This window comes from Eptatretus burgeri, chromosome 2 (assembly GCF_056783735.1).
Source record: "Eptatretus burgeri isolate ZD-2024b chromosome 2, Ebu_testis_v1, whole genome shotgun sequence".
Lineage (NCBI taxonomy): Eukaryota > Metazoa > Chordata > Myxini > Myxiniformes > Myxinidae > Eptatretus > Eptatretus burgeri.
The window spans coordinates 28,035,515-28,048,785 of NC_140962.1; the positions used below are offsets into that span (position 1 = coordinate 28,035,515).

The 13,271-nt window shown below is 40.8% G+C and overlaps 1 protein-coding gene across 2 annotated transcripts in view; it reads right to left on the reverse strand.

Annotated features, from left to right (window-relative positions):
* LOC147031672 (E3 ubiquitin-protein ligase CBL-B-B-like) overlaps nt 1-13,271 on the reverse strand; it is a 132,538-nt gene that overhangs the window by 69,945 nt on the left and 49,322 nt on the right. The window contains exons 5-7 of one of the 2 annotated variants that reach the window (XM_085852111.1): nt 6,169-6,219; nt 774-911; nt 511-598 (exon numbers count right to left, since the gene is read on the reverse strand). In XM_085852111.1, coding sequence (XP_085708237.1) covers nt 511-598; nt 774-911; nt 6,169-6,219 — 277 coding nt within the window. The remainder of the gene's footprint in view (nt 1-510; nt 599-773; nt 912-6,168; nt 6,220-13,271) is intronic. The other variant, XM_085852120.1, reaches the window with a different exon arrangement.

A 13,271-nucleotide genomic window follows, 5' to 3' on the forward strand; every position in this document is an offset into this window, starting at 1 on the left:
CAGTCGATTGTCTATACACTGGCCAAATAAATGGATGAGCAATTTGTGTAATAAATTAAGGTTTTTGCCTGAGTTTTCAAGGCTGAATATAGTGTGAAAATACAGAAGAGTCTCCCATCATTTTGATGGGCTTTTACGCTAGTTACTATACATTTGGGCATAAGGATTAAGTGGTGGACCATTGTGCCAGTACCTTGTCAAATACTATGCTGAGATAAAGCTGCAAAATTTCCACCATCATTATCTACTGCCCAGCACTTCTTCTGCAGTTTGTTGAAGTGATATGATGTGCAAATGGCACAATTGTAAAGGTTCCAATGGCTTTCACTACCTTGTGGCACAAGCACAAATATGTATACACAAATAATGACGCAAGAGCAGTGTGTATCAGAAAACTAGGTCAAGATGTCCATTAGAGTTTGATCAAAACATCAAAAGTCTGAACCTCTGAACTGCTTCCACCAAGTAAGATAACAGAAATAAAATGCAGAAAACTAACAGTGAATTTACCTGTGTAACCTTGATGTGATCATGGGGTGTGGGCTCACAGAGTCCTATAAGGTCCGGATTTTGCGAACGGCCATCGGGATAAAGATAACTGCAAGGAAAATAGGAAGGGAAAAAAAAAAGAAACAAAGAGGACTGTGAATGAAAGGGGCAGGAATAAAAGTAAAGTCACAATTACAGATTCATGTGGTTAAGCACAAGGCAGCATATGGGTGATGTGTGATCTTGGTGCAATTGCTCATAGCTGTGGATGGAAAGTTACACACAATCCCTCTCGGCTGCCGTCCAACAGAGCCTGGAAGAGTGGTTTGTTGTGTGGGATTGTCTGCAGGATATTGCCATCAGCCGTGACGTAACCAATCGCCCACTGACCCAAACGTGTGCAACTCAACCTGAAGATGTAACTGTGAGGGAAGAGGGTTTAAAACAACAAATTATGGAGATTTCAGGTCAACTGACACTCAGGGAATATTTATTAATAATGAAGTTAATTTTGGTTCATAAGCAGGACATATGTTCATTAAACAGCTTTTCAAAGGATAAAGTTTAAGTTTGTAAGCTAAAAATAATGACTTTTTGAATGATTTTGTTAAGAGATGTATTTCTGTGCATATACTTACGAATTAACATCGAACGACTTGTTATTATGGGTTTAATAAGGCTTGCTGAGGCTAGATGTAAGTGACAATGTAAAATATTAGATTTTGTAAATTCTAGAATCTAGACGAATTGCTCATATTTGGGTAAATTTTAGTGGTTTCCAGAAATGGAATCATCTGATAGTAAAGAGCAATTTCTCAGGGAAAGGGTTTTCTGGAGAGATTGTAGAGTGAGAATATAAAGGAAAACAAGTCTGGAGATGGCGATGGTTCACGAGCAATGTACACGGTTCACCTTTTTTATTTTTTGACCTTCGAGGGGACGCCACGGGCAAACTGGCAGGAAATCGGGAAAAACGTAAATGATGAAAGTTGTAGTACTCGAAGAGCACTACTTGCATACCAACTTTCATTCGAAACAGTTGAAAACCCGAGGAGCTCGATGCCCAATTTATTGATTTTTTTGACACTTTCTAAGTTCGTGACCTTGGGACGAAAATGAAAAGTCGAGCTCCGTGGGGCTATGCAGGTACCATTGGGCTAACCAAATACCGAAAACCCCTGCCAGATTCGACAAACCCCCTCGGAGAAGATGTAACTTGAAACCGGCTCCCCCCTAAAAACACGTTTTTTGGGCGTGGCTCTGCCCATAATGGGCGCAGCACGCCCATTCTCCGGAAAACACAACTAGATCATGACACAAACCTCGCACCCTAATTGTATCCAGATCGGATCAAACCCCACGGAGCTATGCTCGGGACAGACAGACAGACACCCATAACTAATATAGTGGTCACTTACTGACTCGTGAACCAATAAAGGTGGTAAAGGAAAATAATGAAGCGAGAGGACGAGGCCAGTCGCCTTTTCCTTTGTCGCGTCACATTGGTGCATTAGAATTTAACTTTGTGTTATGACTGCAAATAACCTCAAACTTGATTTCCATTTTTACCTGTGACATGTTGCAGGTCTACAAGAGCTCCACATTGCTGTTGTGGTTCTTGTTGGTGTTCGATTTTTGAAATGTGCACCCATTGGTCAGACAGTTTCCGGACGACACCCACATTGGTCGCTTAACTCCACCCACCATGGCACCCAGACAAAATGATATGGCCACCATTTTGGTTTTCTTGTGGGCTTAACGCATTAGGCCTGTAGGCCTCGACTGATCCAACACTGTCCGGGTTTGTTGCGTCACATTTTCCATTGGCTTTGTTTGTGTCAAGTGTTAATCACGATGAAGGACCCTCAAAAATATAATCATCTGTTGAATTATAATAGGTTTAACCAAGCCTGTCAGAACACACGGTAATGAGAAGGGCACTCGGTAGAGCGCATACCAACGCCACGCAATGCCTGACCCATGAGAACATATCTGGCCCAATACATTTTTGAAATATCATGCTGTATGTCGTTTTTGGCCCAATCTCTCAATGGTGAAGAATCACTTTTAAAAAATATATAATTATCGTATCCAGATTCAGATTTGAATCTTCACCAAAATTGAATCAATTCGTCCTTGTGACACACCAAACATATCCACCAAGTTTCGTCCGAATCCATCCACACCTTTTTGAGACCGTGCTATATATCGTTTTTAGCCATATCTCTCAACGGTGAACAATCACTTAAAAAATTATAGTATCCAGATTCAGATTTGGATCTTCACCAAAATCTAATCAGTTTGGCCTTGTCACACACCCAACGTGTCCACAACGTTTCATCTGGATCCGTCCACAACTTTTTGAGATATCCTGTACACAAGCAAACAGAGAGAAAGGGGTGAAAACATAACCTCGTTCACCTTCGGTGGCGGAGGTAATCAAGCGTTACATTAAATAGTGATCAAGCGTTATGTTACGTAAATTACGAAAAGAAAACTAGCGTTACGTCGTTTTTGAACGGCCCCATGTTTGGGTTAAACAATCTGTGACCGTGTGACGAATCAAATCGTTCCGATATAACCGTGGTGGAGGTTGCCATGGATAAGAGGTATCAAGTTAATCTTTAAGAGTGCTTTAAATGTGCATTTTCCAATCAGCCCGTTACCGGATTTTGTTGCTGGTTGTGACCATTCATGTTCGGTGTACATTTCCATTTTCATGGATAGCATTTGATGCTCATCCCAAGATGATCTGGGGCATTTAAGCATACACCATGACGTTTGGAATGACACCAGGGGACCAAGCAAGAAAGCATAAACAGACCATCCATACACATTTGAGGGTTAAAAGTGACGAGCAAAAGGTACCCATCCCCAGTGATGGGAAATGTTTCAGTTAATCTATTAATTTAAATGATTTAATGGATTTTAAAAAGGTTAATTGTGTTGAACTCCTGGTTTCACTCAGAGCCAAAGCTGTTTTCGCGAAATTGTGGTGCAACATCGGGTGGAAGAGAACTGGATTTGTCTAAAAAAAAAAATTTAAAAAGAGAGGGGAAAATATAACTGATTTAAATTGTGTTACTTCATGAAAATCTGTATTAAATCTACTTTAATCCAGATGTTCATCTTGATATTAAAGATTACTGAAATGGACAATAAAGTGACTGACGACATTGCATCGAGAAAGGTGAAATGAAAATGCAAAACAACCAATCAGCAGCTTTTCAAACGCAGCATGGGAAACGGCCGCCGTAAATGGGAGACAGATGAACGCATGGACAAACAACAGAATTTGCATTATATGATGGATCGAGCTGGGTTTTTATCTGGAATTTAAATTCCAGATAAGGTATTGTCATCACGCACCGTCCGTGTGTCTCCCATTTCGACTTCTCCGGCCAAACAGCTGTACCGATCCGGCTGAAATTTGGCAGCAACGTTCCTCTGCTGAATGGTAACAGGAATTGCAAAGCCCGTTCCAGTCACATGACTTTAAGTAGGTCAAAATGGCTGACTTAGTAAATGTCTTCAAAAATCTTCTTCTCCAGACCCACCAGGCAGAATGGTACCAAATTTGCGTGACAACATTAGGAGAGGGTCTTGATGTTAAATTGCAAAGGCCATGCCTTTCACATGACCGGAAGTGTATCAAAATGGCGGTTTCACAAATTCCTTCTAAAACCTTCCTCTCCTGATCCACCAGTCAGAATGCTACCAAATTTGGGTTGCAACATTAGGCTCGGGTAGGGATGTTAATTATATTGCAGAAGTCATACGGATCACATGACTGGAAGTGTGTCAAAATGGCCGAATTAGTCAACTTTTGGGAAAAATCGCATCAATTCCTTTAAAAATCTTCTTCTCCAGACCCACCAGTCAGAATGCTACCAAATTTGGGTTATAACATTCGGCCAGGGACGAGATAAGGTACAGGTCCTGAGGTCATATTTATAACCAACAACTTAAGAGCAACATGGTAAAAGACCCATCCACTCACACATTCATTTAACAAATCAGAGCTTTGTTAAATCAACATGGAAAAATCAAAATTTCCAACATCTTATTGACTTGCAAATTCCTTCTGGGTGGTAACAGGATTACAACAGGCCAGAACAGACAGCATTATGGTGAAGAGATGCATTTGTGGAAATTATAGCGGGGAGAAAAGACAGACAAAAATGAAGCTTAGGCCAAAAAAAAAAAAATGTTGCATTGGCGTAACCCGCCCGACCCTAAAGATTCCGCCGACCCTACGTTTTTTTTTTGTTTTTTTGCTATCGAAAAATTTTTCCGACCCTATTTTATTGCTATTTTTGTTGTTTTGCTATCGTTTTCAAGTATCTTGTTGATTGCGATTGCGATCGCAAAAACCCGGAAGTGTTTCGGACAGAACCCGCCGACAAAAAGGGTGGTACTCGAGCCGGGGGAGATTTTGGGAGGGATTTATTAGGAAAAAAATAAAAAATAAAAAAAAAAAGATCCCGACCGACCTACCCTATTTTTCAGTGACTCGTTACGCCAATGCAACATTTTTTTTTTTGGCCTTATGTTAAGGATAAAAGAAAACAAAACACCGAATAATGGGGCACAGACCCCATACAGGCAGAGTTCTGAGTCTGTGCAGCCACACAGAGCAGCTGGAATGCGCACTCTAAAGAATAAAGCCTGCCCCGCCTCTTGTGAGAAAGATGACCGTCTCAGAAAGACACGGATCTGTACCAAGTTCGAGGCTGAGAAAGTGCTTACCCATCTTCGTAAAAACAAAAATAAAGCTGCAAAAGAGATACCTAATCGACAAAAGTTACAGCATAATATATTCAACCCATAAGCAATGGGGAATGCATGGCAGGAGGAGGAGAAGGAGATTAATAGACCAGATAATAAAAATGAAAGTGGCCACCAGTATCGAGACAGCACCACATCACATTTTTGAAAAATCTGCAACAACAACCAATAAATTCATGATAAAAAGTAGGATAAAAGAAATAACAGTTCAGACCAGAAGACAAGTGGCAGAAAATATGAAGAGGATGGGAGCCGAGGGCTCACCGGGGAATGAATTTTCATTTACGGACGCTTTCCAGCGGTTCTTTGATTTTTCCCGGTGTAATGGGGACGTGACCGCAGCAGCATGGAGAGAGGCTACATGGAGAAGATGGGGCGTGACACTGGGAACCCAGTGGCGGAGATGAGGTGTGGAGGGGGAATGACATACGGATCAACCTCGGGAGGGGGAGCGGAATTGGCCCACTGACATAGATGTTTAACTTAGATGGAGGAATGGCGAATGATGATTGGCAGGAAGGGGTAAAATGGCAGAATGGAGGAGAGAAGGAAGATGAGTATGATGAAGAGCAGCATCGATTAGGAAAAGAGCTTTGCAACAAAGTAGAAAAGATAAGACTGACACCACTCAGATAAAGGCGACAATTCTAATGAATAGAAAACAACAAACAGACGAAAATGCAAATTAGGTGAACCAACCGATCAATTGGTAAAATTTTACCAAAAATCATCCCCCTTGAAAGAAATTAATATTGTGCACTTTGTAGCGGTGTAGGAAAGGTGACAAATATAACAAAAAGAAGAGAATCCCCCCCCCCCCAATTTTTTTTTTTTTTAATATATACTGAAGCTCATTCTAACCACTTACTGACTGATATTGATGTTCAGTACCTTCCAGTTGATGTAGAAAGTTGCAATTTCGCGTGCCGATGGAGATTGAAGCTGATACACCAGGAAAAAAAATATATATCAAAAAAAAAAAAAATCACAGAACCATTGGAACGTGTCCTTAAATGAAAATATAAATAAATGAAAAGAAAAAATGAAAAAAAAATGCAGGTGAGCGACCCGAGACAATAGAGAAGCATGGTAATTTTGCATGCCGATGGACATCAAAGCTAAAACACCAGGGACAATAATAATAATAATAATAATAATAATAATAATAATAATAATAATAATAATAATAAATCACACAACCATTGGAGAGAGTCCGTAAATGAAAATACAAAAAAAATGAAAAAAATAAATGAAGAAAATAAATGCAAGTGAGCGTCCCGAGATAATGGGGAGGCACGGTTCGTTATTGCTTACAATGTGCAAGTACTTTGTACACATTGTACAATTTAAAGTATACCTTGTGAGTAAAAAATATATTAGTACAGAAATGGGGTATGCTTGCATATTGTAAGCAATAACGAACCGTGCCTCATACGCAGGTGCATCATAAATAGAAGCTTTATGATTATAGGCAAGCATCACCGACCTCAGACTAGATATTAATTGAGGTTTTTATTTCACAGTTTACCATAATAACATATTTATAAATGTATAAACTACATTTTTATTAAAGTATATACATTGTAACACTTACCACTGTGCTGTACACATCGTCTCAGATCACTCACTAGCAATGAGCACAAAAAGGCTGCAATTATTTTCAGATATTTTCATTTACGGGCGCTTTCAGACGGCTCTAATTTTTCCTGGTGTATCGGCTTCGATGTCCGTTGGGCACACAAAATTACAGCTTTCTACGTCACCCGGAAGGTACTGAACATCAATATCAGTCAGTCAGTGAGTCCGTCAATCAGTGAGTGGTTGGGTTGAGCTTTATATATTGGATAAACAGTCAAACATTTTCCAACATTCACTGTGTGGTACCCTCGTGTTGGAGGAACTGGCATTGAGAGAATAATTCAACTTATGGAGAAATGGGGATATGTTCCATGAACCTGAAAAATTGACCCCAAAACAGCCTTTCTTGGTATTTACAATGTTTTTTTGCATGGTATGGTACAGAATTCTTAAACGTACATTAAAATAAGTGTAGGTACCAGAGAAAAATAAAAATTCAATATATAACCCTTACACACACACACACACACACACACACACACACACACACACACACACACACACACACACACACACACACACACACACACACACACACACACACACACACAATCTTCAGACTCCATATTTTCCTTGTGGTTGATTCATTCACACCATATTGTCTGGCCAAAAATTAAGCAGAAACTGATGATAATTTATACAGGCTATCAAGTTTGACCTCTATGGTCATCGTTTTCCTCTTCTTCTTCTCCTACCCTGGTTGATTCAGATGGTCTTTTGGGAGCCATAATTGATCGATGGGTTGGATGAATCAAAATAAAAAGGTTCACTTGCACTTGAATCCACACACTGTAGCGACTGTAATCCTCCACTACCGATTCACATGCGGGTGCACAACTCACAAATGTATGAAACCTACATACAGTATAGTAATGTACTTTATTTTATATCACATTGTAACTGTAAAAGTACAAGTACATTTAATTTTATTGAACGAAATATAATAGAATGGAAATTTAAAAAAAAGAAATGATATAAAATTATCACCGCTTCGTTTTGCCATGCTGGTGTAAATGTGGAACACCCTCACGCTGGGGAGGTTTTGTCGCATTTCATCCAGTGCATAAATGCCGTGCTAAAGAAAGTTTGACTATATAAAATCGAAGACAAAGACTTCGACATAATGGGTGCTGAAAACAAACAAAATAGAAATGACAGCAAGGAAGATTTTATTTTTTAATTTAAAGAAAACTGACAAAGTCAGCAACAGGAGAGAACAAAACCATGTTTGAAAATAGCCTGAAAAGATTCCACCACGAATTTGGGAAACAAAAGCAAAATGTATCAATTCCCCCAGAGAAGGATAAACTTGTGCCTTTGTGTATACAGCTGTTCTGACACAAGTCAACACATCCCCCATCACAAAATCTGAAGAAACCCAACTACCTCACAAGGATAGACTAATAGAGTATCTCCCTACAACATACAAACTTCGAACAGGAATCATAATCACCACAGAAATGATGGACCAGCACTTAACACAACAAGGAGGCCCATAAGCAGAACAGAAGAGACGTAATTAAGAGGATGCTACGGAACAGTCGACCACCTACTACTAAACAAGGCCATAATCAAAAACTGCAAAACGAGAAGAACCTAATTGTCCACAGCCTGGATAGACTGCAAAAAAGCTTTTGATAGTGTCCCATTTATGGATGATGAATTGCATGTAGGTATACAAACAAGATCACCCCCAAATAACCAAACAGATAGAGAAAGCAATGGAGCTCTGGAACACCACATTGATGCTACAGCATTCAGAAGGAAAGATTGAAATACCAGGGTTAAGATACATCATTGGATCTTCCAGGGTGATAACCTTTCTTCCCTCCTGTTTTGACTGGTCCTGGACCCACTGAGCAACCACATTAATAAGCAAGATGAAGAAAAATTGTCAGAATAATTTAAATTAGTGAAACGGTAACCCAACAACATTCAAATGTAATTTCATTGAGATAAACGGGCCAAGTGCACATTCGTTCGAGGGAAACGAACAAAAATCGACCTAACTACAACATAATAAAGGAGCTTGACAACAAAGCATCTTACAAGTACCTGAGAGTAGAAGAGGGCCACCAAATACATCAGAAACAAATGCACAAAATGATTGCCAAAGAAAACTTGCATAGAATGAGGCTGATCCTGAAAACATTCCTCTCCCCAAGGAACAAAATCAAAGCCAGAAACCAACTCGCAGCACCAGCATTCCAGTACACCTGCAGAATAGTAAACTGGCCCCTATCAGAAATCCATAAACCCCACACAATCAACAAAATCAATGCATTCCAAAAATGCACCTGCCAAGATGAGGAAGAGGTAGCGGCCTGATGAAGCTCAACCAGGCGCAAAGAGTGACAACTGCAGGGTTGGCTGAGTACGTGTAAAGGTCAACAGACGACTGAACCCAATTGGTATGCAAACACAGACATCAAGCCAGAAAAGGTATCCTAAGCCCACAATGTAAGAAACTTTCCAAGACAGGGGTGAAAAGAAAATGACACGTGTGAAACCGAAGCAATAACAAAACACAACCCCACCAATTTAAAAAAGACAAAAGAAACATAAAATGAAATAGCAACAGATATACAACGACAATTGGGAGAACGATAAAAGAACAGAGAGATATAAAAGAAAACTTAAAAAATAGTTGAGCAGATTGAGCAGACACAAAAAAGGCTCATTGGAACAGAAAATAAGGGGTCAGCTCAATTAGGATGGAGAACAAATTAGAATAAATTACAATGCAAGACGCATTGCTTCGCTGACTGGAATACCAATCTTTGCATAATAGCTAAAAATAAAAAAATAAACAGTTGTTAATGGGGAAAAAAATCAATTTGGCGGTGTATAGATACCGACATTGCTACTATACACTCAGGGAGCGAGGAGGAGAGTGTGTTAATGGGATATTCATCACAGCCATTTTAGATGCTGAATTCCAAATAATATAAATATACCCATCAGAGATGGGGAATCCCCCGTCATTGAAAAATAATTGAAATCAAATAAGCGTTTTTCCATTTATTACAAAAAACATTTTTTTCAAGATGGTCGCCACAGTCGGCCATCTTGGATCCGGCCACGCCCAAAATCAATAGGGTTCTTCCTTTTCAAGTGGTACATGTGACCCAAATTTCAAATTGATATGGCAAACAGTTTATGAGTTATTGCACTCGCAGCTATAAATGTTGACGCCCAGCCAACCAGCCGGACGGACCGCCCCAGTCGGCCATCTTGGATCCGGCCATGCCCAAAATCAATAGGGTTCTTCCTTTTCAGGTGGTACATGTGACCCAAATTTCAAATCGAAATGGCGAACAGTTTATGAGTTATCGCACTCGCAGCTAATATGGAATAGGCAAAGCCGAGAAGCGAACGTAGAATTCTTCTTACATTCCCTTCTTAAATATATCAAATTAAAGTCTTTTTGCCATGAAAAAATAAATATTACCTCAACATTACCTTCACAACGACAACTACACCACCTAGAACAGGATCTCATCTAAAAAAAATAATATTACCTCAACATTATCTTCACAGTAACAACTACACTTCCTAGAACAGGATCTCATCTGCAAAAATAAATATTACCTCAACATTACCTCCACAACAAAAACTACACCACCTCGAACAGGATCTCATCTAAAAAAAATAAATACTAGAAGCGAACGTAGTATTCTTCTTACATTCGCTTCTGACTTTACCTACAACTTGTTCACAACTGTATACACAATTTCCGGTTACTTCGGCCTGGATTCGGAATCAGCAATCAAATAACGTAAATCACGATTAAAAATTATTTTTTGATGATGCGGGAGATATCTATTAAAATCAGTGGAGGAAATATACACCATGTCTGATATTATTTAGGTATTTCATGTCTCCGACGATGCCTTTATCTCCCGGCATGCATCATTCCCCATGACAAAAACCGGAAACAAAAAAAAAACAACCAGAAACAAAACAAAAACGGAAGCAAAAGGGTCATAGGCAATGACACGGATTCACAATTGGCAGGGTATTGTGTTGTTTTTGTTGTTTCCTATTCTCTCATGTGCACGCGTTAAGTAATATTCACAAGATAGAAATAAAAGCCAATCGCGTTTATACACCGCACAGCGTTTAAAAACAACCGGAAGCAAAAGGTCATAGCTAACGACACAGATTCCAAATAGCCAGGGGTATTGTGTTGTTGTTGTTTCCTATACTCTCATGTGCACGCGTTAAGTATTGTCACGTCTGAGGGGGGGTATGCATTCAAAGGGTAATTAGGATGTTTAATTAGGTATGCCATGCTGTTCGAGTTTTACCAGGATCTCGATGTAATAAGTAGCAATTCAGTGGTGATAAGTTGTCTAGTAAATGCCAATTTCTTCAAGGGGTAAATGATAATTGTCACGTAATTAGATCGGGACACGGGATAGGGTAAGTGTGTCTGCGTAAGCCCTTTTAGTATTCCCTGGAGGCTTGCCGTGACATCACAGGACAGTGCTGCGGATGGCTCCGCCCCGTGATCACGATTGGCGGAAGGCGACGGCGGAGGGCCAATAAAACGGCTCGATTGGAAGTGACGAGGACTCGAGAATAAAAAGGCTCTGTTCGGGGAAAAAGGGGGGAGGAAGAAGATCGGTAAAGAAAAACCGTTTTGGTGGAGGCTGTTGTGCTGGGAGCGTGCTGTTTGTGGCGCCGATTCGATCCTGGATTTGATCGTGTCTTGTGGCCTTGCTGTGCCTCGTGCCTCACCTTGGTTGGCTCTGGGGTTCTGCTGGCTCGGAATACGGGGTCGAACGGCGGGCGGACCTGCCTCCCTCTCCTGCTCGCAACTTGGCGCCAGAACTGGTTCCCTGGCGGCTGTGAGCGGACTTGGGCCAGGACCAGGAGGTCGACAGCACCACGGTGTCTCCTGCCCCTGACGAGCGCAACGCCAGCTCGTCCGACGCCAATCCAGGGACTGTTGCGTTTACACCACGGGCCAGCCTGACCACCAGGACCAGCTACGTTGTGTGTGTGTGTGTGTGTGTGTGTGTGTGTGTGTGTGTGTGTGTGTGTGTGTGTGTGTGTGTGTGTGTGTGTGTGTGTGTGTGTGTGTGTGTGTGTGTGTGTGTGTGTGTACCTGGCGCCTTAGAGGGTTTGAGATTGGTATATCCATTGGAATTGTTTGTGTTTTCCCCACGCCCGAACCCACACCACCATCCCGTCGAATCGCCCCGGATCCCTCTTCTTGCCGAGTCTTGTTATTTCTGGTTAGAGAAATAAACGTTATCAACTCAGTGAAAAGCGACTCGTGCCACCTTCCTCATCCTGTTTGCGGTAGAGCGATTAAAACCGCCATCTTTGGGTTATAAATAAATAAACCGCCTCCATCGTTTCGGCTCGTTCTACGTTGGCGGGACTGTACAAGTCCCGTGGACGTCACAGTATGAAGCTCACTTCGTTCGCTGATATGGAATAGGCAAAGCCTAGAAGCGAACGTAGAATTCTTCTTACATTCGCTTCTGACTTTACCTAAAACGTGTTCACAACTGTATACTTGCCAACTATACCGTGGTACGTATAAGCGCCGCACAGCTGATGATTTTGACGCAATTTCCGGTTACTTCGGCCTGGATTTGGGATCAGCGATCAAATAACGTAAATCACGATTAAAAATTATTTTTTGATGATGCGGGAGATATCTTTATTAAAATCAGTGGAGGAAATATACACCATGTCTGATATTATTTGGGTCTTTCATGTCTCCGACAATGTCTTTATCTCCCGGCATGCATCATTCCCCATGACAAAAACCGGCTTTTCAGCAGCTTTTCTTTCAGCAGCTGCGACTATCAAATCGATATGGCGAACAGTTTATAAGTTATTGCACTCACAGCTATAAATGTTGACGCCCAGCCAGCCGGACGGACGGACGACCCGGGTGACAACAATATCCCCCTTCTGCCACGCGGCGGGGGATAAAAACACACAAAGATGAAGATCAAATTTTTTTTTATTAAATTCTCACCCACCCCCTTCACTCTTTTGATCAAACTGTCTGCGGTATGTATTAGGCACAGGCCATGACAGGAAACAAACCTTCCTCATGCGTGTATGTGCAGCATGTTATATGCTACATGTGTGTATATACAGGGTGGGGCATTTATGTGTGACAGTTTTATTATCCTTATAACTTTTTTGTTTCTAAACCAAATAAAACAAAATTTCTATACAACATAGGCACATACTTCACGTTTTAAAAATCAATTTTGATTCTTTATTTCTTAAAAATTACATCAGACAAATGGGCCCCTTTCGAATTCGTGCATTCACGACAGCGGATCATCATATTGTTACGGCTGTGGAAATTCGCAATACACCAT